This window comes from Lontra canadensis, unplaced genomic scaffold (genome assembly GCF_010015895.1).
Source record: "Lontra canadensis isolate GAN:19392208 unplaced genomic scaffold, GSC_riverotter_1.0 scaffold23, whole genome shotgun sequence".
Taxonomy (NCBI): Eukaryota; Metazoa; Chordata; class Mammalia; order Carnivora; family Mustelidae; genus Lontra; species Lontra canadensis.
In genome coordinates, this window is record NW_022631017.1 from 23,470,420 (window position 1) to 23,497,718 (window position 27,299).

Sequence of the window (27,299 nt, forward strand, 5' to 3'; positions counted from 1 at the left end):
AAAGGCTTGCATCACAAGATACTTTCCTCCACTTTGCTGTGTCCCGAAGATTTTGAATAGTTGTGTTTTCATTTTCATTTGTTTCCATGGATTTTTTCAATTCTTCTTTAATTTTCTGGCTGACCCATTCATTCTTTAGTAGGATGCTCTTTAGCCTCCATGTATTTGAGTTCTTTCTAACTTCCTTTGTGATTGAGTTCTAGCTTCAGAGCATTGTGGTCTGAAAATATTCAGGGAATGATCCCAGTCTTTTGGTACCAGTTGAGACCTGATTTGTGACCTAGTGTGTGATATATTCTGGAGAATGTTCCATGTGCACTAGAGAAGAATGTGTATTCTGTTGCTTTGGGATGGAATGTTCTGAATATATCTGTGATATCCATCTGGTCCAGTGTGTCATTAAAAGCCTTTATTTCCTTGCTGATCTTTTGCTTGGATGATCTTTCCATTTCAGTGAATGGGTTAGCATCCCCTGCTATTATTGTATTATTGTTGTTATGTTTCTTTTTTTTGTTATTAATTGGTTTATATCATTGGCTGCTCACATGTTAGGGACCTAGATACTTAAAATTGTTAGATCTTCTTGTTGGATGGACCCTTTAAGTATGATATAGTGTCCTTCCTCATCTGTAATCATAGTCTTTGTCTTAAAATCTATCTTATCTGATAATAAGGATTGCCACCCCCGCTTTCTTTTGATGTCCATTAGCATGGTAAGTTGTTTTCCACCCCCTTACTTTAAATCTGGAGGTGTCTTTGGGTCTAAAATGAGTTTCAGGGTGCCTGGGTGGCTCAGTGGGTTAAAGCCTCTGCCTTCAGCTCAGGTCATGATGCCAGGGTCCTGGGATCAAGCCCCACATCGGGCTCTCTACTCGGTGGGGAGCCTGCTTCCCCCTCTCTCTCTGCCTGCCTCTCTGCCTACTTGTGATCTCTGTCTGTCAAATAAATAAATAAAATCTTTAAAAATAAATAAATAAAATGAGTTTCTTGTAGACAGCATATTGATGGGTCTTATTTTTTTTATCCATTCTGATGTCCTGTGTCTTTTGATTGGGGCATTTAGCCCATTTACATTCAGGGTAACTATTGAAAGATATGAACTTAGTGCCATTGTATTGCCTGTAAGGTGACTGACTGTTACTGTATATTATCTCTGTTCATTACTGGTCTTTTAGGCACTCTCTTTCAGTATTTCCTGTAGGGCTCATTTGGTGTTTGCAAATTCTTTTAATTTTTGTTTGTCCTGGAAGCTTTTTATCTCTCCATCTATTTTCAATGACAGCCTAGCTGGATGTGTTCTTTGCTGTATATTTTCTCATTTAATGCTATGAATATATCATGCCAGTTCTTTATGGCTTGCCAGGTCTCTATGGATAAATCTGCTGCCAATATAACATTTCTACCATTGTATGTTACAGACTTCTTGTCCCGAGCTGCTTTCAGGATTTTCTCATTTTCACTGACTTGTAAGTTTTACTATTAGATGACAGCGTGTGGACCTATTTTTATTGATTTTGAGGGCAATCCTCTGTGCCTCCTGGATTTTGATGTGTGTTCCTTTTACTGTATTAGGGAAATTCTCTGCTATAATTTGCTCCAATATACCTCTGCCCCTCTCTCTCTTTCTTCTTCTGGGATCCAAATTATTCTAATATTATTTCATCTTATGGTATTACTTATCTCTTGAATTCTCTCCTCTTATGGTCTAGTAGTCGTTTTTCTCCCTTGATCAGCTTCTTCATTTTCTGTCATTTGGTCTTCTATATCACTAATTCTCTTTTCTGCCTCATTTATCTTAGCAGTAAGACCCTCCATTTTTTATTGCACCTCATTAATAGCTTTTTTTATTTCAACTTGGTTAGATTTTAGTTCTTTTTTCCCCACCAGAAAGGATTTTATTTCTCCAGAAGGGAGTACTCTAATATCTTCCATACCTTCTTCGAGCCCAGCTAGCACCTTGATAATCATCATTCTAAACTTTAGTTCTGACATATTACCAATGTCTGTATTGATTAGTTCCCTAGCCATCAGTATTGTTCTTTTTTTTGTGGTGAGTTTTTCCACCTTGTCATTTTATCTAGATAATAATATATGCATGATAGAATAAAATACTAAAAGGGTAGCAAAGAACCCCAAAAAATGTACACTAACCAAATCAGAAGAGACCCAAAACTGGGGGGAGAAGAAAGGGGAAAAATGAAATAAAAATTGTATATATACATTATATATGTATATGTATATGTATATGTATATGTATATGTATATTAGACTGGTGAATAGATCGGAGCCACCCACTTGATTTTGGTGGATTTTGTTTTTTTAGAAGAAACTACTTTCCAAAATTTTAAGGAAAGAAAAATGTATATATACACAAAAGTAAGGGTAAACATGATGAAGGGATGGAATATGACTATAAAGGTGAAAATTTTTAAAAAATTCTATAAAAGGAATTGATAAGATAAGTTGGGTGGAAAAAGAAAAAAAATGAGGAGAGACTGTGATCAGGCTGGGGACTAGAACAAAGCCATGTGCTAGATTTAGGGTATATTTTGATCTATTAGAAGAAATTGTATCCTAAAATTTTAAAGAGAAAAAATCTATATGTATACCAAAAATAAGTTTAAATATAATGAAGGGATAAAATATGGCTATAACAATGAAGATTTTGTGAGATTTTTGAAGATTTTGAAAGATTTTTTTTTAAAAAGTTATTGATAAGATAAACTAGTTAAAAAACATTGAAAGAGGAAAAGTAAAAAAAAATAGAATAAGAAAAAAATAAAATTAAAAAATTTAACTTTGCAAGACTAAAGTATCATGGGGAAAAAGCCATGAATTCTATAGGTTGCTTTCCCCTAGCTGTGGAGTTCCACTGTTCTCGTAGATTAGTGCACTTGGTCTTGGCTGGATGTTCTTGCTGATCTTCTGGGGGAGGGGCCTGTTGCTGTGATTCTCAAATGTCTTTGCCTGAAGTGCTATTGCGCCACCTTTGCCAGGGGCCAGGCTAAAGCAATCTGCTCGAGTTTGCTCTCGGGATCTTTTGTTCTCTGAATGCTCTCCGCACTGCTTTGGATAATGAGAATGAGAATGGTGGCCTCCCAATCTCTGGCCCGTAGGAGCCAAGAGCTTGTGGCCCCATTCCTCAGTACACCCTCAGAGAAAACCAGTCAGTCCCTCCCATCTCCATGGTCTCTTGCTGTGCTCTGAGCTCACTCGTCCTGTGACTGAACATTTTTATTTCTGGCACACAGCCCTGTTTGGTGTCTTCAATCCCAGCAGATTCTTGCCACGTGCTCCCTTGCCTCTCTTCATGCATAAGAAAGGAGGAGGTCTCTCCGTATCTGCCACTTGTGGGGTCCCTGCTCAAAGAGCAGTGGTCTGATTGTGACTTGGATCACAGCTTAAGGTAACCCCAAGCTGAGAGCTCACTCCTTGGCTCTGTCTCTGCAGTCAGCTTCCCTGCTCCAATACCTGGGAGCTCTGCCACACTCAGACACTTTTTGTGTCTTTCTGTGACCCCATGGATCCTGAGAGCGCACTGTCCCCACGAGGGTTCCACCCCCACTTACCCGTTGGAGAAATGTCCTTCAGTGAAGTAGACTTTTAAAAGTTCTCCACACATAGTTTTAACAAAAGCAGTAAGACCATGAACATATGACATATGATTAGCATGTGGGTTTGACAGTCTTCTTCCCATCCTGCTGTGTATTTCCCCTTGTAATGCTTCTTTCTTTTCTCCTTTCCTTTCTTGTGTGGGCTATATTTTGCTCTTACACCCTTCCAGATTTTGAAAGTCAATAACTTGTACTTATTCATCTGCATTTTCCATTTTTTTAATCAAAGAGAAGAATAGAAATTGTTTTTTGATGATTTAAAAAGAAAAAGTAAATTTAAACTGCTTTCATTTTTCTCTATATCTTGTTCTCAAAATATCTATCCCCACAAATTTTGTTGTTCTAGTACCCAGTGATGTCATATTTAGATGACTGTTGTTTAATTTTGGGCTTAAGCAGTATATTTTTACCCACCAGGCACTTTTTCCATCTCATGGTAGTCTCAGCTATGAAGCAACATGTATCACAGGTCGCTGCTTATTCTTTGAGTATCATTAATCAACTATGAAAATGAGTCCTTGATCATTGTGACAGTTTTTCTGTGGCCTCAATTTTGGTAGGACCTTCAAGATTTTATCTTTCTTTTTTCATTCTTTATATTTGTAAAGATATGTAAGAGATGCTGTGTTAGAGACTTGTAGCCAACTTCTAATTAAGCCTTATATCCTTTAAAGGTTTAACTTTTCTTTATTAGTTTTTGTGTCAAAAAATAATTATAAGTGTTACTATCATGAAACCTTTAGGAATTTGTGTGTGTTTCAGTTGTTGATATGTGGTTCGTTTTCCCATAGGTTTGGCACCTGGGTCTTGTCATTGCAAACCTGGCTTCAGAGGCGTGAGCTGTGACCGCTGTGCCCGAGGCTACACTGGCTACCCAGAATGCAAGCCATGTAACTGCAGTGGTGCAGGGAGCACAAATGAAGACCCTTGTTTTGGACACTGTCACTGCAAGGTGTGTTGTGTATGCCGGTAAAGTCTGCTGTCAAGACAGAAGGTCCTTTTCCCTTTCTTTTCTGATCTGTTCTGTCTGTTTGACATTAGGTCAATTATAACAACTTCTCCTATAAATATCCCCTTTCTATCCTACCATTGGCCCTCCTCTTAAGTGTCTTTACAACCAGGATGTCCAAACATCCACCATTTGTCTAATTCTACCAGCTCAAGAAGGACCGGTCACCCTAGGAAGAGGTGTCACTTCATAGCAAAAACCCCTTTCCCTCATTACCCAGCTAGTCTGTGAATTGAAAAATAGCATTACAAACAACAACGATACACTCAAACCTTCCATAGCTTTGCATCTACCTCTGAAAATAATTCTGCCAAGAGTTACATTCTGGCGTTTTAGATAATCTTTTGAAGTTTAGACCCAGATTGTCTGAAATTACTACATTCAGATTCTTCTGTTTTATTACCAAAAATGTAAGAAACCCTAGGGGAATTGATTAAAGTCTCAATTTTTCCTCCTAAGAGTACTTTCAGAAATATGACTTTATTTGTTGTACATACTCAGCTAATAGCTCATCATGTTAACACTGAGGGAGGCATTACAACCACAGCTTGTATGCATAGAGGAAACAGAGGCATGCACAAGTCTAAAATGACAGAACTGATTTCATTTAGCTGTGCTAATCAGTTCCAAAACACTGAGGTTAAGCTGTGTTATCTACATTAGTTGACAGAATACACTGAAAAAGTTAGAATGCCATACTGATATAAAAAATGAATGTTACTTTTTTTTTCCTTTGCTCTCAGTTATGGTTGGAACCTTTTTAAGAACCTTTATTAAATCATTAGTCTTATCTAGGAAGCTGTAAATCACATGAAATTATATACTTCCATTTGTTATATGTGTATGTGCATACAAACATTAAAGTATAACACAGGAAGTAAATATTAGTATTAATGTGAAGTGTATATTGATTGGGACAAGAATGTCTGACATAACAAGCTAAATATTATAATAGTTACATAATAAGTGTATGCTGTATCATGGGTCATTTAGGTGTTTTTTCTCCCTACTGAAACTACACAACTCCTGTCTCTGTAAACTGGCAGAAAGTCCATAATCTATAGTAAAAGCTGTCATATACTGGAACATAGTAAATTTCCTAGATATAGGACATTTTATTCCAATATTATTTGAAATAATAAATTGCCATAGCACAGACCAAGACTGTGGTGCCATCTGTGTATGATCACTTGTTTAAGGAGACCTCTGCTCTTCATTCTCTGTGTCTTTTTGGACAGTCCTACAGGCTTAGTTCATATTCTCTGATATTTACCAAAATGTTGCTTGTGTGCATTTTATTTCTCTTACAAAACTCCACAGAAATCTCTGAGTTTTATCACTTGTTCAAATAAAGGACAGGCAAAGCTGAGCTTAGAATGGAAGGGAAATCTCCCCAGTCTCCAGAATACAGGACATCAAATGGGAAAAAAGAAAAGGAATGTTTTTATATACCTACTGTTCATACGCTGGAGATGTCTAGTATTTGTAAGGAAAGAGTAACAAGTGAGGGAGAGATGCAGGCCTAATTTTTTCCTTTCTTTGGTAAATATAGAGAGAAAGGCTAGAATAAGAGAGCTATAGCCACTAGGAGGACTCAGAGGGAGACCTCTTTGAGCCACTGCCTGCCCTCTCCCAGCTCTCTGTCTGCCTCTGTCTTGTATGGAGCAATTACAGTCCCAGTGAAGAAGCATCCCTTTTGGGGTGCCTGGGTGGCTTAGTGGTTAAATGGCTGCCTTAGGCTCGGGTCATGATCCCAGGACCTTGGGATTGAGTCCCACATCAGGCTTCCTGCTCAGCGGTGAGCCTGCTTCGCTTCCTCCCACTCCCTCTACTTGTGTTCTCTCACCATGTCTCTCTCTGTCAAATAAATAAATAAATATATATTAAAAAACAAAAAAGAAGAATCATCCCTCTTACAAACACATCTGAAGCTCTACACAGACAGTTAAAAAACAATAAACAACAATTAAGAAATCATAAAAGAATAAATAAGTAAGTAGCATCATTAAAAGGGTTGCCTTTCAACTGTGTGACATTTTAAATAGATGACTATAACCGCTTAGATAAAACTAAATGTTCGTTCTTTTTTTCTTTTAGGATAAAAACTTGCAGAAAACAGATTTCAATAGACATCCACATAGTTTTAAAAATCACTAATTATATGCATACAGCAAGTGAATTATATCATAATATGCATGCATGTAATGCACTATAATTAAGTACCTATAATCTCTTATTTAAAAGAGTAATAAATACACAGTATTCCAATAAAATATGCATGCAATTTAAATACTGAACAGACATTTATTAATGTAGAGAGAAATGTGGAAGGCCATTCTTTTTTACGAAAACATGATGAGACATAGGTGTGTCTGCTGGTTATTTGAAACAATATGGATCGATCAAAATGGTATTTAACAAGTAATACTTCATTAAGAAGCTAAGATACTGGAGACTTAAATTCAAATAAAATGGTATCAATATAAATGCTCATTTCCAAAATGCATATTAACCAGTAAACACGTACACGTTTATTTGGTTGCATTATAACATGTAATTTTTTTTAATAACTTTCATTAGGAAGAAATTTTGTCCTTACTGAAGTATGTAGATACTTTAAGAAAGCACTTGGTTATGAAGTCTTGGGCCTATATATACTTCTATTGTAAATTTTAAATGGGTAACATTCTATCAAGATATACTGAGAAAAAGGGACACCACTTCTTTCACTTCCAGTACAAGTATGCTGGATGAAACAGGGTAAATAAATTTGTAATTATGTTGATTCAGGAAAGAGAGGGAAATTTCTGTATGTCAGACCCAAAAGAGAAACCTAAGTTAACAAGCATAAGCCCAAGCAGAGCTGAACAACAAAGGTCATGGGGTGGGGAAATAGGAGGCTGGTCCTAATCTACAAATGGAAATAAGGTTGGAAGTTTTAATGGCCTCTCTAGGACTTGACATTGAGGTTTGGACTCAAGGAGGGTAATTAAAATTGAGTTCACTTACGCTTAGACTCTAGAATTGTCTCCTGACAGTGAAACAGGCACTAGAAAATTCCGCCTGCAAGCTGGCGGTGGCAACAGTAACTTTCTTTCTCCTTTGGGGCTCTAGGCAGGGAAAAATTAGTGTGCAGTGAGGAAGCAAACACCCAAACCTGTGTGCCACATGGGAATGGGGTCAGTCTTATTCTCCCTTTATGTTAGAATTCTTCAACATGTCAGGCAAGTGGTATTCCCACAGGAAAGAAGGTGCTGCTTCAACTGATGATGAGCTTGCAATAAAGCAGTACACAGCACGATAGAAAAATAACTACAAAACGAAATCAGGAGCCACAGAAGTCAGAATGTTTGTACACCAAGAACTAGAAGAATAAGATAGTTTGCAAGAATTCATATAAACAGCAAAGTATATACTTTTATCATATTAATCATAAAATACATGAAAATGTATAATCATAAAACATGATGTGAATATAAAGGAATAAAAAAGAATGGGAAAAACAGTACAAAATAGGGCCCCATATTAAAATAAATAAGCAGCTTTGGAAAAGAAGTCAATATCATTTACTTCTAGAAATAAAAACTGTTTATGGTTGAAATTTAAAATTCAGTGAATGGGCTGAGCAGAAGGTTAGAAACTGCTTAATAAAGTTTTAGAAATGCAGACTTGAGGATATCACCTATATATTGACATAGGAAGTAAAGACATGAAAACATGAGATGCTAAGTGGCGTGACTCATAGAAGGATAAAATTTAATAAAAGTAGCAGGAGTTGCCCAAGAAGAGACTAGATGAAATAGATGAGAAAGAATATCCAAAAATGATGAAAAGAATTGTCGAGAATTAAAGAAAATTCAATATTTTCCATTTGGAGAAGATAAAAAAAAAAGAAATCTAACACCTAAGCTCCCAGTAGGCAACTTGCCCACGAGTCAAGATTGAGAGAAAAAGTCTTATAAGTGTTAGATATGTTTTTATTGCATCTATCCTATCATATATGTGCAAGAGACAAATATCATGATGTGTGTTTGCCATTGTCAGTCCAACTGTATTGAAAACACTGCTTTTGGGCACCTGGGTGGCTCAGTGGGTTGAGCCTCTGCCTTCAGCTCAGGTCATGATCTCAGGGTCCTGGGATCGAGTCCCGCATCGGGCTCTCTGCTTGACAGGGAGCCTGCTTTCTCCTCTCTCTCTCTGCCTGCCTATCTACCTACTTGTGATCTCTCTCTGTCAAATAAATAAATAAAATCTTTAAAAAAAAAAAAAGAAAACACTGCTTGATGATGTACATTCTTTAGCAAGGAGAATATTGAAACCAGAAGAGTATTCCAGTGGCTCGAAGAATGCAAGTATCTGTCTATAAAAAACAGTAGCATTTCTATATGTCAGTGATAACCAATTAGAAAATAGAATGAAAATATTCCGAATAGGAACAAAAACTATATGATACTTAGAAATAAGTATTTTTAAGTGGAGATACTTTTCAAGAAGATTATTGGAGAATATAGGATAAAACTTTAAATGGGGAGATAGCAAATAATATCAAATCCTGGTGAAAACCAAGAGAAATGCTGCTGTCATTTGAGTAAATTAGTACTACGACCTTAGGAGAACAGTAGGGTATCATTCACGCTAAAGAAACTCGTACACTGTGCAGAAAGAAGCAAAAGCTGTCCGCCATATACATAATTGTTTTAAAAATTAGAAAAAAATTGAAATATCCATATATCAGTAAGAAAAATGAAGTGCAATACATTCATGAAATATGAAAGAAGAGCTGTTCCAGTGAGTGAAATAGGTCCTCATGCCTAAGCATTGATAAATCTCAGAAACTTCAGGTGAGGTGAGGAAAACCAATGTCACTGTGCTGTCATTTGTGTGACATTGTAAGACATAAAACAGTTTCATATTGTGTGGACACACACATAAATTAAAAAATTTTAAATACTCTGATATGTAGAATTTCAGAGACTAGTTAACTCTAGAGAAAAGGGGAAGGGACTAGGATAGACATGAAGTAAAATTCAAATGTGCCTAAATATTCCTTTAAAATATATCTGAAACACACATGAGAAATGTTAATATTTTTCAACCTCTAGGTTATGGGTAGTGGATAAATGTCATGTGTACTTTTCTGGTGCTTTTAAATAATTCCTAATTTAAAATTTCTTTAATCAAAGGAAAAAAAAACATTTCCTGATTTGAAAAGAGGTAAATGAAATTAGTATGTATCAACTGCTATCAATTTTATAGATATTCTGTTATATCTGTTATATCTTGTTTACTCAATGATATTAGTGAACATCATCCTCATTATATTTCAAAATATGAAAATGTTAGCTCAAGACATGAAAATACTTACTAATTTTTATACATTATTAACATTTTTTAAATTCCTCTATCTTCTTGTGAGTTACAAGAGGGAAGCATTCCCAGATATATAAGTCAGTTGAATGTAAATGCTGGTCAGACTCTTGGTATTTATTTTAAGTACCACATGCTAGAAATTGGCTCTTTTGAAGTTTGGTGTCATGTTATCCATTCAAAGGCAGTTGGAATACAGACTCTGATACATAATATAAACTGACCTTGATCTAGGTTGTAACATGTGCTTTTATTTTATCAAAGTCTTATAACAGAAAGATAAATAGTGAAGTAAAAGATTAGAAATCAAAGTGTGTATTTTCACGTGCTTTGCTTTGGGTTTTCTACTGCACTTTCCATTAAGTCCTTACTGGCCAACAAGCTTATGTGATCTGACCTTGGGTTATCTTCCCAGAATGTTCTGGAGCTTCAGTCCCTGTCTTCTAGTCTGAATTACATTCCTCGGGGGCACCAAGCTCTTTCTGGAATTTCAGAGTCTGTTTAGAAGGGTGGGAAAACCTTACCCCTGGCCCTGGCCCTTTGCATGCTGCACAGTTTTCAAGGTTCATCTTCACTTTCTTAGCAAAGCTGGGATCCTGGTTCCCCTGATAGAAATCATTCTCCTGCAGTAATCACTTGTAACATCTTTGTCTTTTCCTTTATTATCTTTTCACAACTTGCAATCTATTTAATGTCAGCCTCACTTCTGTTATTTTTTCCATCAATCAATAAGAAGCTGACAGTGACTCATACATAAAAAAAGGAAGAAAGAAAATGAAACAGTTGCAGAGATTTGAAAGTTACTAAGATTGGTTGATACCTATTTCTTAATCTATAAAATGATGATATTAAATCTTTCTTGCCTAACTCTCAATAGGTGTAATTATAACATCGAAGCCTTTTGAAAGTATAAGGGATCATCATAAATACATACTAATTACTTTTTCTGTTTATTTATATTTGTTTTTATGAGTAGAAGTAAGTTTCTACTCTTTTCCTCTAATGGGATTTGCATGGTGTGTGCTAAGATTTTTATTGGTTTTGTGTTTCCCTTTCCCATTTATATATAGCAGTGATCACCTCATTAACTTGTTAGGCTCTAACCCTGGGCATTTCTACAAAAGGTGTTCAATTTATATGTTTGATCCTGAATCTAAATTACAGATGTAAATTTCCTAGCATGAGAAATGCATTCCAGAGTTTGTCTCCTGCAGCAGCGACAGTTGAGAAATACTGTGTTATTCAATTTTTAATATTAAAGGCTAAATAAACTTGTGTGAAGTGAGAACTAATTTTCTTCTTGCTTCTAACCACCAACTACTCATTATTTAGCCACGGAACAGTGTATTTAAAGAGTAAGTGCTCAACAAATACTGCTAATTAGCTAATTATCCTTCTTTTGTTAACTTCTTTTAATACTTGGATGCGTTAGAATGAAGGCCATAACAGAGGAAAATCTGTAATTGACTACAAACACCCCCCAAAAAACAGGCATGACTAGAGCATTTCTGGAGCAATTATCACAAAAAATAACTTAAATGTCACTGGAGATACTCCAGGTAACTTTGTCAATAGAATTCCCAGTTGACTAACAATCACGGTTAAACATGTACCACTGGAATTGTACCTAATTTATAAGAAGGCGACTTCCTGAGAATGGCTACAGGGAACCGATCGTGACCATTTCTCTAGAGAGAGCCTTTGCCGAGGGAACTCTAGCAAAAAGAAAATTGGTGTCAACCCAACAGTGTCTGACTCTAAGAAAAAAGAACCTAGTAAGATTTTTCTAATTAAGCTTTGTTTTTAGAGAAAAAACTGCCAAAGGAGAAAGGCCAGTTATCATAAATATTTTGTTGGGTAGACCACAACATACCTACTTATGTACTCAGCTAAATATGTGCAATAGAATATGTGTCTTAAGCATGCATGTCTCTGGAAGGAGATGAAAATTGGCTCTAAGAGGGGTGAAAATAGCATTTTCATTTTATGTATATGGCAAGCATATGGACACAGTGCATCTGTACACAGAGTATACCTGTGGAACAAAGATTTCATGGTGAGGATGGTATGAAAATAAAATAGGTAATGAAATAGGCTCCTTAAGGGCTTGAAAATAAAAATCAGGCTGGGAGGCACTGGTCTAAAGGGAAGAGGCACTGCTTATCATCAGACTATCTTCATCAGATTTGATGAATGAGTGAGTAAAAATAGCAAGTAAGGGAATAGTAAAAAATAACATAGGTTTTTATTAATAATTTTATACTGGCAGTATAGTAAATTAAACTGCTCAAGGAACTTACCCATAAAGCAGAAGATTCACTCTCAATCTGAGAATCAAAAATTCAAATCAGAAAGACCTTCCAAAAATGAATCAGGAATATAATCATAGCCACTTCATGTATGTCATTGTTGATGAACCACAAAGAAGTTTTGAAAAAGTAGTTATGTACCTTAGAACCCATAAAAAGAATTGAGAAGAAAGCTGCCAAGATTTTCTATGTGATCAAGTTACTAGAAGGTGGGGAACTTGTCTCCCTAGAAGTTTCAGTAGAAGTCCTGGAACACTATGCCTTTGTGTTTGAATTGTGCCACTCTTAAAATACATTAAATATCAAACTGTGATGTTTTCCCTGTTTTGAAGCTAATATCATTCAAAAGAAAAGTTTGGAAACACAATCCTTAAATAAGAAATTACTTAGATATACTCTCAAGGAAGATTGGAAAAGGAGGAAGGAAGTGGAATAGGCAATAACTAATTTATTCTCTGCAAGTTGAGGCATGACCAGAAAACAGAGCTCTAGTGATCTAAAAAGATTTTATCCTCAATTCATGTTCCTGTCAGCTTTCAAAGGCCCTTTTAATTAAGCCACGAGGACAGATACATAAGTTGGTACTATATCCAGAATATTTACTATTTAGTTTTGGCTTAGTATTTATCTATTGTAGAACCTGAGAACAATCAGAACCAAGCACTTTTCAATCCAATGAACCCAGCTACCACCCACTCAAGAAAAAAATGTGGTGCAGACTCAGAACTAAATAAGTAGGAGCTAGCAACTTAAAGCTGTGGCATGAAGCTGACATCCTATGCAGTCATGTATAAGGTCTATGCGGATCTTACAGAAGTTGATCGTTACTTGTGAGGAGGGTTGAAGTAAGCATGGTGGTGTAGAATAGGATTAGCTTGAAGACATATAAAGAGTTCTAAAATGTTTTGGTTTGAAGATTTGTCACAATGAAGCAAAACTATCACTTTGGGTAGCCTGTTTTTCTAGGTATAAACATCCTATTATTACTATGGTGTGTTGGGGGCCCCCAAGACCACACTCATTATCAGTGATTCACTAGAAGGACTCGCAGAATTCTGAAAAGTTTTTGTACTCACCCTAATGGTTTATTACAGCAAAAAAAAATATAGATTAAAATCAGCAAAGACAGAGGTGCATAGGCAAGAGTCTAGAAGAAACCAAATGCAGACTTCCAGTCATCCTCTCCCAACGGAATCATACGGAAAGTATTTATTTCTCCCAGAAACAATGTATGACAATACTTACGAGGTATTCCAACTAAGGAAACTCACCCAAGTCTTGCTATTCTGGATTTTTATTTGGAAGTCAGTGATTGAGGTATGAAGCTCTCATATGACTGACCCAGTCTCCAGTTCCCCCAGAGATCAAACTGATACATTGTGACTCAGGGCCCCAGGTAGACAAAACTATGCATTCACCATAAATGGTATTGTAAGCTGATAAATGTGGTGCAATGTCATGGGGAAACAAAACTAGACATTCACCATAAATGGGATTATTAGCATAAACTGTCTGATGTGACCCCTGACCCCAGGTATGCAAAGACACTTTTATCAAGCAGAATATTCCAAGGGCTTATAGGTTATCTCCCAGGAGCTGGTCACTCAATGGTCTTTTCAGTTTAGAATATGCAGGATTTGAGCACTCCAGGCCTATTGAATTAACACTTTACTGCACCATATGGTGATGAAAGAGTACCAGTGTCTTGTCTTTCTTAGACATTTTACCTCTTCCTGCCAACTTAGGTGCATTGAGTATAGTTCTTTTGATTTACCTCCTGCTGAATGGCCTATAATGATTTACCAATTCCTGAGAGAAAAGATCAATATCTCAGAGTAGCCTTGAAAGTTCATTATGTGAGGGCAAAGACACTAGAAGCCAAGTACCAAGTGCAGACCCTAGCACATAGGAACTATTCAGTGTATCTGTTTTGAAAAAATAATGAATGCATCCTCTACCCTTTGAATTATTTCTTGTTTCTAATCTCTTTGCTAACCATGGGTCTCTCATTTTATCTCCTCCAACAGGTGAATTTTTAAACCATTCTTCAAAATTACAAAATGGCAAACGATGCCACTCCTGTCACAAAGCCTCCTTAAGCCTTTGTAGCACAATTAGTCCTTCCTCCTCTGTGTTCCTATAATATAATTGATTTCTCAGAGGCACAATCCTGTTCCACCTAGCATTATAATGGATTGTAAATGTATCATTTTACCTGGCTCTAGATGTTGATTTTTAAAGACAGAGACTTTGACCTGTCCATCTTTAGAGTCCCTAGAATTCCTACTCCTACTCTATTGTGTTGCTTCAGGTTATTAATTAATTGAATATTGAAATTATTTAATCCTATTTTTTCAAGGTTATATTACCAGGCAAACACAGAGATAAGGAAAATGTAATGTCTAAAAATTTCAAATTGTTGAATTCAGTCCGAATCTCAGAAAAGTAGTATTACAGGTTCCAAATTAGAGTAAATGAAAAGTAGATTAGACCAAGTGCAGAAGAGCACAGCCTACAGAACAGCTATAGTGTGTCCTCAGTGGGATAAGCTAAATTACAATTATAGAGATGTTTCATCTTTCCTGCCTGTATACTCTTCTGAGGACTCCCAACTTCAGAGCTTTGGGGAATTATTTGTCACCATAGGTCTGAAATTAGTTTGATTAGTTTTGCTGACATTTATTATCTGAAAATATCTGAAATCTACCTTAGAAATAAAAATTAGCAAAAATGTCTGTGGCAATAATTCGATTTGTGTATTTATAAAGTTGCTAAAAATTGACATGTGAAATGGACCAGGAGACAGCCCTTTGTTTAGGTTCCCAGCAATATAGAACTGACTGTGGTCTCTTAAGTGGGTCATAGAAATTAAGAGTCAAGAAGTTAATTTCAAATAAATTATTCTCTCAGATACAAGCAGAACCTCTTTATTTATTCTTACAAATTTTTCTATTTTTTCACACTCTTGTTCTCTCCTATTTTTTCTCCTATGTTCTCAGATCTTATCAACCCTATCTTCTGCCCAATCTTGGTTTTCTAAAAAAATAATTATATTAAACATCTACTATATGCATAGCTCTTTGCTGTGGATGAAAAACACAACCACCAAGAAATTTATTTAAACTTAGTAAAATTTTGTTTAGCTAGTGCTCAGTGTTGTAACAGGAACCTCAGCATTTTCTGGTAGTGTAACAATAAGTAAGACAAGGTTTCTACCTCTGAATAGATAATGGGGTATAACTAGGATATACCTAGAGAGAACAAGCTCAGAAGATACAGCTATGTGGTGGTGGTTGTTGTTTTTTTGTTGTTGTGATATATTATGGTATATAGCTGGTATATAACTAGAGAGAACAAGCTCAGACGATACAGCTGTGTGGGGTTTTTTGGTGGTTATAATACAGCAATGTACAAAGGACTATGGAGCACAGCTGAGAGAGAAGTTCTCTAAGGAGAAGGAAAATTTCAGAATTAAAGTGATGAAGGAAATCAAGGAAGAGAAAAAATGTGGAGCAAATCCAGGTGTAGGGAATACTGAGAATCCGTTTCTACAAAGCAAGGAGCCATCATTTAGAAGTTACAAGTTAAGATTAACTGTTCTTTAAATTGAGAGACTGCAGCCTTCCCAGTTTTTTGTTGGATAATCAGCTTTCCCTGGCCTGAGTCCACAGTATAGGCCCATCTATAAACAAGTGATTTTTCAGTATGTTGGGACTAGGATTAATGATACCAATCTGGAGAGCAGTCACCACACGAGATTTATATTTCCCATATTATTACTATATGATTAACTGGCTACACCAATGTATTAAAGAAACACTGTGAAAATTAACCAAGAAAAACTTTCCTCTTTTCCTGCTTGGTTTGCATCAATGAAATCTATGGCCATTTACTCCGTTTCTCTCCCTGTCAGGTTCTCATGGTTGCCCCAAGTGTATGTTTTTTTAATATGTAATATGTAAAGTATTTTGTCCTCTGTATAATATCAACATGCTGTTCCACATCCATTAGTTTAATTCTCTAATTTTATCATATATCATGTGTTCTACGAGGAAGTGGTTCAACAACAGAGGTTGTGAAGCAGTCTGTGCCCATTTTAGTCAGTGAAACTCACTGCTGTATTTATCATGGCGTTAACACCACACTCTTGATATACATGAAGATCAAATTGTAGCTTTTACGACAGTAGATCAGTATCCAATATCCTTTCCTGTCAGTGTGGCTAGAAAGGAGATACCTTAACAAGGAGATTTTGAGATTAAAAAAAAAAAAATCCCTATCTTTTAAATATGGTTGAAGGGTAAAATGAAGAATATCCAGTTTATAATTTCCTTTCACAGAACTAAATAGAGACAGTTCTTTATCTTGAAGGGTATCTCTATTTCTATTTGTAGGAGAATGTTGAAGGTGGGGACTGCAGTCGCTGTAAAGCCGGCTTCTTCAATTTGCAAGAGGATAATCATAAAGGTTGTGATGAGTGTTTCTGTTCCGGGGTTTCAGACAGATGTCAGAGCTCCTACTGGACCTATGGCCACGTAAGCAATAGCCTTTTCATTCTGTATGCTGCTCCATGGAACCTCCTTGCTATTGTTCTTCTGTAAGAAATTTAAAAAAAAAAATGGTTTTCTGGTAATAAGTTTCTACTTACCATTATCATGAAGAAGGGATTGAATTTTCTTTCAAATGCTATTTGTGTATATTTGATCAAAGACTTAAAGGTTTTGTTTGTAGCCATGTGGAGCCTGGAACCTCTTAGAAATAGTAAATACTTGTTTTTCAGTGTCCATGATTACTATGTGAAGCAGTAATGGGATTAATGTGATTATAACCCCAAGGGCATAGGATTCAATTGAGAAAGCATCAGATATGCTTTGCAGAATTATGTATTCCATTCACCAATGTTTTTGGTATACAAATTAAGGATTGCTCCCCATTGCCTTTTCAACTCTGCACAGACTGTGGTTTGTGTCCGGATAGAGGATGTGCGAGAGGAAAATGGGACCCTCAGGGAATTTTCAAACAGCCTGAATGGCAGCTCTTAAGACTACAGAGTAGCTGGATGCAAGCTGGAGAAAGAGAAGCCTACAGGAGAATGAGAAACTCTGCCAGCCGGGGTTGCGAATGCGAAGTTAGATTCTTATACTTGGAGAACCACTGGGATATTTTATCAGGGGAGTGATAGGACCAGGGTTGTGCTTTACAAAGATCACATTTGCAGTAAACTACCTTCCAAATACCCCTTCAACTTTAATCAGATAAGGAATACTTAACATAGCTACAGTATTCTCTTCTGCCTATATTGCATTTATGTCAAGTCTAAAATACCATGAGTGATTTCTGATTGTCCTCTCATGTCTAAATAGGAATCTGTACACTATCAAATGTATTTGCTTTCAGAGCAGATTGCATAGAACCAACAGCAATTAGGCATCTAGCCCATTTCCCCTCCTGTTTGTAAAGTTTCACCCCACGCTCTAGACTGTTCCATTAACATCAAAGTTTCATGGCCAGCAGAAGAGCAGAACTGACATTTAGCCTTATTTCTTAGCAGTTAGGTCCAAATGATATTTGTGTTTCAGTAAGCCTTCTGGAAAAACCTTCCTCTGAATCTCACTGTGCTTAGAATCCCTGAAGGATGATGTTGGAAAGAGAAGAGAAGGAAGTAACACATTTCTTAAGGTCTAATCCCAGCTGTTGCAAACTTTGAGAGAGGGAGAATCAAATGACCTCTACCTGAAAAAAAAATTTTTAAATATGTCATCCACATATTCTCATCATCACTATTCTGCTCCCCATCACCTACAACACCAAGCCACTCACACACATCTAAGTGGGCCCCTGGTAGCCACAAACCTCCGTATCTTATTTATTTTTTTAAAATATTTTATTTATTTATTTGACAGAGAGAGAGAGATCACAAGAAGGCAGAGAGGCAGGCAGAGAGAGAGGAGGAAGCAGGCTCCCTGATGAGCAGAGAGCCCAATGCGGGGCTCCATCCCAGGACCCTGAGATCATGTCCTGAGCTGAAGGCAGAGGCTTAACCCACTGAGCCACCCAGGCACCCCATATCTTATGTTTTGTCCCAACTAGATAGGGCAGTCTAAATCAGAATTGTAGCTGTATGCCCTCCCTCGGCCGGAATGTAAAGATGGATGAGCAAATCATCATGAGTTTCCTAATTTTTCCTTTAAGGCTTCTTCCTTTTCTGGGCCAAGGATCTAGGCTATGAATTCCTACAGCACTTCAAACCCCACGGGAAGGACTAGGTATAGTATTGTGAGCTGTGGCCATAGCAACAGGCTAGTGGATTCAAATGTCCTTAAGCCTCAAAACTGAAATTTAATTAAATGAAAGGGGTGGAAAAACAATGCAAAGCTACCGTTCAGGCACTTGCATATTTTATCTCTTTTCTTCCTATGTTTTACAAATACATATGTAAAACCTTTTGTAATTATTTTATCATAAGCAATAGGAAATTATTAGTGGAATGAAAAATATGCAGTTTAGAGCCCAGCTATCTGATAATTTATATAACAGTATAATCCCTGTGTAACTTTGAACAAATTTCTGTTTTTAAGAAAGAAGTATTTGGAGTCATAACTTCTTAAAAAGCATCGGATCAATAAAAACCGATGGTTACATATTACTATCCAAAGTCTTAGAATCAACAAGAGCACAATGAGACTCTATGATGAGTAGATATGATAAGTTTCACATTTTCCACAGCTCTCCTATTTTTGTAAACTTTAATAGTTTTTTTGTTCTTGTTGTTGCTGTGTTGTTTTAATTTCCAAAGATTGGACGCTCTACAGAATAGGAAAGAGAAAAAAGGGGAGGTAGTTTTTGGTTTTGTTTTTCTTAAGTAAGATGACCATGTGTTTTCTTGAAGATACAAGACATGCGTGGCTGGTACCTGACAGACATCTCTGGCCACGTTCAAGTGGCTCCCCAGGAGGATGACTTAGACCCGCCTCAGCAGATCAGCATCCGCAGTGAGGAAGCCCACCGTGCCTTGCCGCAGGGTCACTACTGGAGTGCACCAGCTCCGTACCTGGGAAACAAAGTAAGTCCTCGCAGTGCCAGCTTCTTGCTGCTTTGCTTTAGCCGATCAATACAGAGAATGGGTTTTATAAGTATTTTTTATTTTTTTAAGATTTTATTTATTCATTTATTTGTCAATGAGAGACAGAGTACACACAAGCAGGCAGAGTGGCAGGCAGAGGCAACAAGAGAAGCAGGCTCCTCGTCAAGCAAGGAGCTGGATGCAGAACTTGATCCCAGGACTCTGGGATCATGACCTGAGCCGAAGGCAGCAGCTTAACCAACTGAGCCACCCAGGTGTCCCTTAAGTATTTTTTTAAATAAAGGTCGCAACAAATTCGTGGTGCATCAGGCAGCCAGAAGCAACTAAATCAGTTTAAGTTGGATGTTTCCCCCAGGCCCGCAGGGGTAAGTATGTATACCAAAAGTGAATGGTCTATAGCATCCTTAATATACAACTTTACACAGTTGGTGTTCTGTGCTAACTTCTTTGAGGGGATGGTGGGGGGAGGTAGTATCTAAGTCATTTTTATGCTTTTTGAATGACTGAATATACTGATGAAGACTCTAGACTGAATATACTGATGAAGACTCTAGGATATTTTTTGCAAAACCTTGAAGATACTTTTGTGAAACAAATGATGAATATTGGAAGGAACTGTGTTGTGTTTACTTGAAAGAGCTGTTTTTTCTAGAGTTGTCTGTGGTAGAGTACTTACTGAAGTTTTCCTCCTCTGTTTGTATTTTATTTCAAAGCTGATATTCAAAACAGCTAATTTTTCTACCTTATATGAATGCTAATTGGAAATGAAACTTATTAGATAACTAACTTAATACTTGCCATGATGCTTATGCAAACAACATATTTTAGTTAGCTCAAAAAGAAAACTACGCTAAAAGAAGTGCCAGATTGAAAGCATCTTTGTTTTTAAAGCCCACTGAAACATACATAAAAATATACACAGATACACAAATGCAGCAGCCTCAGAAATGCAGGTGGTTTTTGTTATGTTTTTTTTTCTTTTGTGGATGAACTCTACCTAGATAGAGGCCTTCGCTTTTATCATATTATTTTATTTTGCCTAAGAGTTTGTCAGAAACCATATTTGGTATAGTAATTCTAAATGGTCTGCTTGTTCTGCAAAAGTTAGTACCTTATCAGCTGATAGTTAAATTACCTAATCACACCAGAAATTGTAACGGTGACAGAAAAATCCCTTAGCAACTTGATGCTATGTAAGCCTCTGAGTTTTCACCTATAAGAATACAGTGATGTTTTTGATGAAATCTTCATTGACAAAACAAGCAAAATATATTTATTGTTAGTGGTTCTCTTGCACAGAGTATGAGTATCGAGAAAGAAAAACTTAGTAGTTCACATATTCAGTGAATGGGAACTGGTGGTTTTAGCTGATTAAAAAAAAGAATTTAATTAGTGGCCAGCTTCTTATTTTTAGCAGACTTCTAACTATTATGAAAAATGTGTTAATGAATAAAACATGTTTTTCAATGAATATGTACTTTAAAAGAGACAGCATATATGGCATAAAATTCTATAGCTGTAATAAAAATCCGATTAAACTTGTATTTGTAAGGCCTTTTACAACAAGAAGTCATTCTATCCTGTTTTCTTTTTGAAACTCCTGTATTCCTAACAAGAATAAAATAGCATAAAACAGCTTAAAATTGCTAGAAAAAAAAAAAGATAAATATACCAACTGTTAAATTTTTTGCCCCTGTTCTGAGGAGTTCAGAGAAGAGTCTTGGGTCAAAATTGGAAGTGTTTCAAAGGTCTTATTTTTATTACAATGGTGAAATTTATTTAAGAACAGCTTATAATAGAACATTCTTTATGGCTTTTTCCATATTTTTTATTCGGTCATATGCTTTTTCTTTCTGTTGGCTGAAAATCAAACTGACATAAGGAGAGCAAGCAAATTGGATACTAAATAGCACCAGAGCAAAGCATTTGGACATCCTGTTCCTAGTTGTTGGTGCCCAAAGATAACTTCCTTTATCCTGGCTGAACTATTTCTTAGAACCACCCACAATGAAGCACTTCATATTCCCCCACAGATCATTTCCACATCAAAAAACTGTATTTGCCTGTGCTTCGACTTGCACTCAGTGAACAAAATAATGGTAACAGGGTGCGCAAATTGTTTGAATATGGAAGACATTTTTTAATGTAATGTGGAAGTCCTTGGTGGTTTACTGTCAGATATCTCAGTATGAATGAAACAATTTGCCTTAATAACTGAACCATATAAATTTTTGATACTACAATAATACTGCAAGCTCTCACAAATTACCTCAGTGCATCTTAACTGCCGTGTCACATCACGTAAATTATAGTCATGATGACATGCTTAGTGTGGTTGATTTAATATCTTGCTAAGGAAATGGAAAATTGTAGGGCCTTGTTTACAATTTCAATAAAGCCACTTTCCTAAACAGTTGAGGCTAAATTCTTTACCAGTAATTGCTGTTCAAATCAGAGCCATTGCCAGAATCTGACAGAAATAGTATATCAAGAAACTGGTGCATCTGCTTTGATACTGAATTTCATTTACATCCATGACCAGGAGGCTGTGGGTATATCATCCCTCCTCTGCTCTTTTAGTGTTAATTCCTAAGTCAAAAAATATTTATGGGATGCTATTAGCTTTGCTAAATATTTGTATAACCAATTTTCAAACATTTTCCAAATCACTGGTTATAAGACTACTTAAAACAGAAGGGAGATGTGCTGCTATATTCTAGTATAATGAAGTTGCCACATGGCATCCTTCCTTTTTTTTAGAAACCTGACTCCAAATAATGGAACTGCTCCCACATGGGATACACTTTGCTCACATAGAGGTCCAGCCCGATTGTGATAAAACTCAAGCACACTCGCCAATTTAGCGAAGGAAGATTTCTTATCCTAAGAAACATTTTTATTGGCTGCAGACTCTTTCTGGAATCATGAGGCATGCATAACTGAATGTCAGTGTGTGGAGGGATAGTCCATGAGGCCTGGAAGAACATAGCACACTTTTATACTGCCCATCTAAATATTTCCACTATCTCAGTTATGAATCAATTCCTCAACAGCAATCTTGAAAATGTTGGGTTTTTTCCCTCACATGTGGGTCATTATTTAGCACAATTGGCACAATCCAGTGTTAATTCCCCCTCACCCCTCACTCAAGAGAGTCGAAGAGGATTTAGTCAGGTACCCACAGGGTTGTGAACTAGGCAGCATTTCATTTTCAAAATGCTGGGCAAGGGTTAATGGTTGGTTGCAGGGCATCGGTTTAAGCTTGGGACTAGGCAGAATGGAAGGAACTAGAGGACGGCATCCTGCTGATGTGCTACAGGCTACAGCAACTATTCAGAAACAGTTTGGGTATTTCAGAGTTGGAATAATTTACTGCTTTAGTAAACTAAGTGCTATTGGAACATTGAAATAGTCGTTTACTTAAGGTTACCCTAGTGGTCTGAAATAGTGCAGCTTCCAAAAACAATTCTCTCCACATCTGTAAAGTTCCCTGAGAATCTGGCTTGGCCTGTCTACTGTTCCCACATTACCATTAAGGTTTACAGTCCTGTCTCAGAGCATTATTAAATTAATCTTATGTGACTTGTTCTTTACAGAACAATGCATATTTTCTACAACATTACGTTGTCTTTTTCTGTTTCTAGCTTAGGGAAGCTTGTAAATGGTTTCATGTCATTGCCAAGAGTACCTAAAGCCTAGTTTAAGATGCACATTATGAGTCTGCTGACAAAATAGCATCTGGCTTCTAAAAGTAATCTCTGGTACTTCTCTGTTGTGCTTGCTTGACTTTCAGTTCTGTCGCTCAGATCTCAAATTGAAGCTGTGGATTTGAAGGAGATTGATGTTTGAGATTCACAGGACAGAGTGGTTCTTGGCACATAAAAGGAGCTCAAGAAATACTTTGTGATTGATGCCCCGTGCTTAACAACAACAACGGAAGTAGTTTTGATTAGTTTGTTCAGAAATGACTCTTGACTTAGGATTTATGTCAGGGTTGAGAAATGACTTCAAGCATGATGAAAAAAAATTAGAAACTGATAAGCCTGACCCCCTCTCCTCTCAACAGCAGAATGTGTATTTGAGACTTACAATTATTCAAAAGTAAAGGTCAAACCCAATCTCCCATCCTTAACGTCCTCCAATTCAAGCCTTGGATTAAATGGATTAATTGAGAAGATACTGTGTAGGTGGAGAATGGCATGGCCAAAAAGGTAAATAGGACAAATCAACTATGATTGAATTTTTATTTCATAAATCAGATCTCATTAAGAATGATTTGGCAATGGAGAAGTGTCAAGAAGATTTGCTGCCTAGAACTAACCAAATGAAGTGTCAGGGGTACATGAAGAAATATATTTATTAAAAAAAAAAAAAAAAGCCAAGAACTCACTTGTTGCCCGTAGCTATGGTAAAGTCTGCTATGCAAAATTATGCCTCCTACAAGGACTCAAGGTCTCACAAACTTACCTAACCTTATCATAACAGTATCTTGATATTTTTCCTGATAAATGGATAAAGCACTAATTTTAGAATTCAAATTTTGGCATAAAAAAGCATTTTAATATTCATATGGATCATTTTGTTTGCAGCACCTTATAACAAAGTGCAGTGGGGACAAAGATTAGTGTTTACAACTGACCAACTGAATATGTACCAGATAGGGGAGCATTCAGTTTAATAGCAAGGAGTTTACTCAGCAGTAATATCAGGCTCAATTAACTTTGGGATATGGTTCCCAACAAAAGTAGTCTAGGTCAAGAGAGGTAATGGTTATACAGATTCTGCACAAAACATGTCAACTAAAATATTCAACTTGTGCATTTATGTTTTTATCTATCTTAAGATACATGACCAAGGTGATCAGCTGATAAACCTAGATATCCAAAGTAGTGTGACACTCAAGAGTGGAATCCAGATGTGTTAAGCCCTTTTCTACTAGTTTTTTTTTTTTTTTCACTCCGTTATGTTTATGAGTACTTGTAAAGCATTTGGCTTTGGAATAGAAATGCTTAAGCAGCTTATCCAAAGGGAAGCATAAGGAATGAAACAATAAAGATATGAGTTTATATAAATGCAAATTAATGAAATCAAAAACAGATATCAATAGATATCAACAGATATCAATAAAACAAACCCAAAAAGTTGTTTTAGAAGAATTACAAAGCTCTAGCACAATTTATAGGGGAAAAAAGTGGGTAAAGATATACATAAATGATTTTAGAAATGTAAATATGTACATAACTAAAATTACTTCAGAAAATAAAAAAATAAAGAAAATCATGAAAACTTTACACACAATAAATTTAGTTACTTATAAAAATAAACAACTTTCTAGAAAAATAAAAATTAATAAACCTGGTTCAAGGGGAAAATCCTGGAAATCATATCAATATTAAAACAAGTGAATTAATAGTCAAGGAAATCTTCCCAATAAGCGACCACCAGGTCTATTTTGTTTATGGGTAATTTCAATCACTATTCAAACCTAAAAGAAAAGAATCAATCTTATACAAGTTTTCTAGAGAACAGAATCAAGGGGGTTACTCCTTGAGCAATTTTATGCTTAATATCAAACCTTCAAGAGAGGTATGAAAAAGAAATCTCTATCCAAAGTCACTCATGCAAATAGATCCTAAACAAAGCATAACCAGTCTGAATTTGTAATGTATAAAAATGGCAAAACAAAATTGACCACATTGCTTTTGTCATAAGAGTTCAGGTTGGTTAAATATCAGAAAATCAGTTTAAGTAATTGGCCATATTGACTGACTAAAGAGAGAGAAAAATAAAATGATTGATCTCAGTAGATGCAGAAAAATAAATAGGCAAAATTAAATGATTCATGAGGTTTTTAAAAAAATTGCAGGGGCGCCCGGGTGGCTCAGTAGCTTAAAGCCTCTGCCTTTGGCTCAGGTCATGATCCCAGGGTCCTGGGATCGAGCCCCACATTGGGATCTCTGCTTGGTGGGGAGCCTGCTTCCTCCTCTCTCTCTCTGCCTACTTGTGATCTCTGTATGTCAAATAAATAAAATCTTTAAAAAAAATTTTAAAAATAAAGAAAAAGAAAATTTAAAAATTGCAAAGATTGGAAAGGCACTTCTTTAGCTGATGAAGAGTATCTACACAAAAAGGAATAGCAAATATTTAATATAAAATGCTGTAAGACTTCTTTAAGATCACAAACATGAAACAATTCTCACTATGATCACTTTTATTTAACATTGTACTGGAAGACCTAGATGGTGCAGCAAGATAGGAAATAAAAGATATATGGAGATTAGAAGGGAAGAAATAAAACCATCATTTGTAGATGATAGGATTATCTGTTTTGTGAACTCAAAAGATAAAATATTTAATAAATGAATCAAAAGGGGAACTGTATACAAAATTAATTTATGAAAGTCCATTGTATTTCTTTACATCAGCAAAAAACAGTTCAAAATACTTTTATAATTAGTCCTTTATAATAGCAAAAAATATTAAAAGTACCAATGATTAAATTTATATGGAAAAGCAAAGGAAGAAGAATAATCCGAGAAAATTCTAAAACAAAAACTAGAGATGGATTTTTAGTCAAAACGTTTCTGATATAAAGACTTAGGACTTATTTTAAAAAGATAGAATAAGACAAAAGGCAATTCGTGTGAAAAAAGATAAAAAATGCAAAATAGATAAAATGGAACTGAGAAGGGAGCCTAAATGACTCAGTCAGTTAAGCATCAGGTCATGATCTCAGGGTTGCAGGATCAAGCCCTGTGTGGGGCTCTGGCTCTCTCTCTCTTGCCTTCTTCCTACACTTTTCCTCCCCTTTGCTTTTGCCCAGCCCCTGCCCAAATAAATAAATAAATCTTAAAAAAAAAGAAAGAAAGAAAGAAAGAAAGAAAGAAAGAAAGAAAGAAAGAAAGAAAGAAAGGAAGGGAACTGAGAAAAAAGCCCAGAATTATCCCATGGATACTTGATTTTTAACAAAACAGACTTTGCAGGTGATAATGATACAATAGGGCATGTAATAAGTGCTATTCATGCATTGGTTATCTAAAGACAGAAGAAAAAAAATCTTTGCATCCCTACATTATACATAAAAATAAATTCTGATTGAAGCAAAGACTGTAATTTCAAAAATCATTCTAAAAATGCTTATCAAAAATAATACATTGGATTTTTTGCTTCTGACAATAACTGAATACTAGAATCTCAATTTACCCACCTGCCTTAAACAAGAAAACTTAAGAAAAAGTGTGAAACAACAATTTTTAGACACTAAACAACAAATTGTATGGGGTCTGTGGTCTCTGAGAAAAGAGAAACAAATGAAGTAAAGCTTACAACTATCCCAGATTATTGCATGGGTGCAGTTCCAAGTGTATGGAGGGAAAACCCAATTATCAGGATTTGAAAGGTGGAGATTGGAGGTTAAGGACGTTAGAAATCGTGGAACAGGATATTGGAGAAAAGGGATATGGGGAGAGAGAGGGAGAGAGTCAAACAAACCAACAGGTATCCAGAGAGAGACGCGGAGAGAGAGATCTGTAAAGCTATAAGGCAAGACCTCCAGCCTGGCTAAGTATTGAGATGGATGGGAGAATATCCCTGAAGGATGGTGAAAGAAATACCAATAAGTAACAAGCAGAAACAATTCCTGGAGCTAACACAGAGGTGGTAATAGTTCATTTTCCCACCACCTAAAATGGACCATCTTCATAATGGGAAGGACGTCAGGTACCATGCTCAGAGACTGTTGTCTTAGTAGAAGGGTTAAATTAGCCTGGAGATTACAGACTGCTCTAAATTCACCCTAACAAATCTCGAAAGCAAACTTTAAAAGAAATCAACTTGTCCCAAGTAAATTAACTGCATGCCAGAACAAAGTCCAATATTACTTAATTACAACAAAATCCAACACCCAACAATGTAAA

The 27,299-nt window shown here is 36.1% G+C and overlaps 1 protein-coding gene across 5 annotated transcripts in view; it reads left to right on the forward strand.

Moving 5' to 3' along the window:
• LAMA2 (laminin subunit alpha 2) overlaps positions 1-27,299 on the forward strand; it is a 634,066-nt gene that overhangs the window by 263,162 nt on the left and 343,605 nt on the right. For all 5 annotated transcript variants that reach the window (XM_032862519.1, XM_032862522.1, XM_032862520.1 and 2 more), the window contains exons 10-12: positions 4,406-4,566; positions 16,694-16,834; positions 19,189-19,362. In XM_032862519.1, coding sequence (XP_032718410.1) covers positions 4,406-4,566; positions 16,694-16,834; positions 19,189-19,362 — 476 coding nt within the window. The remainder of the gene's footprint in view (positions 1-4,405; positions 4,567-16,693; positions 16,835-19,188; positions 19,363-27,299) is intronic.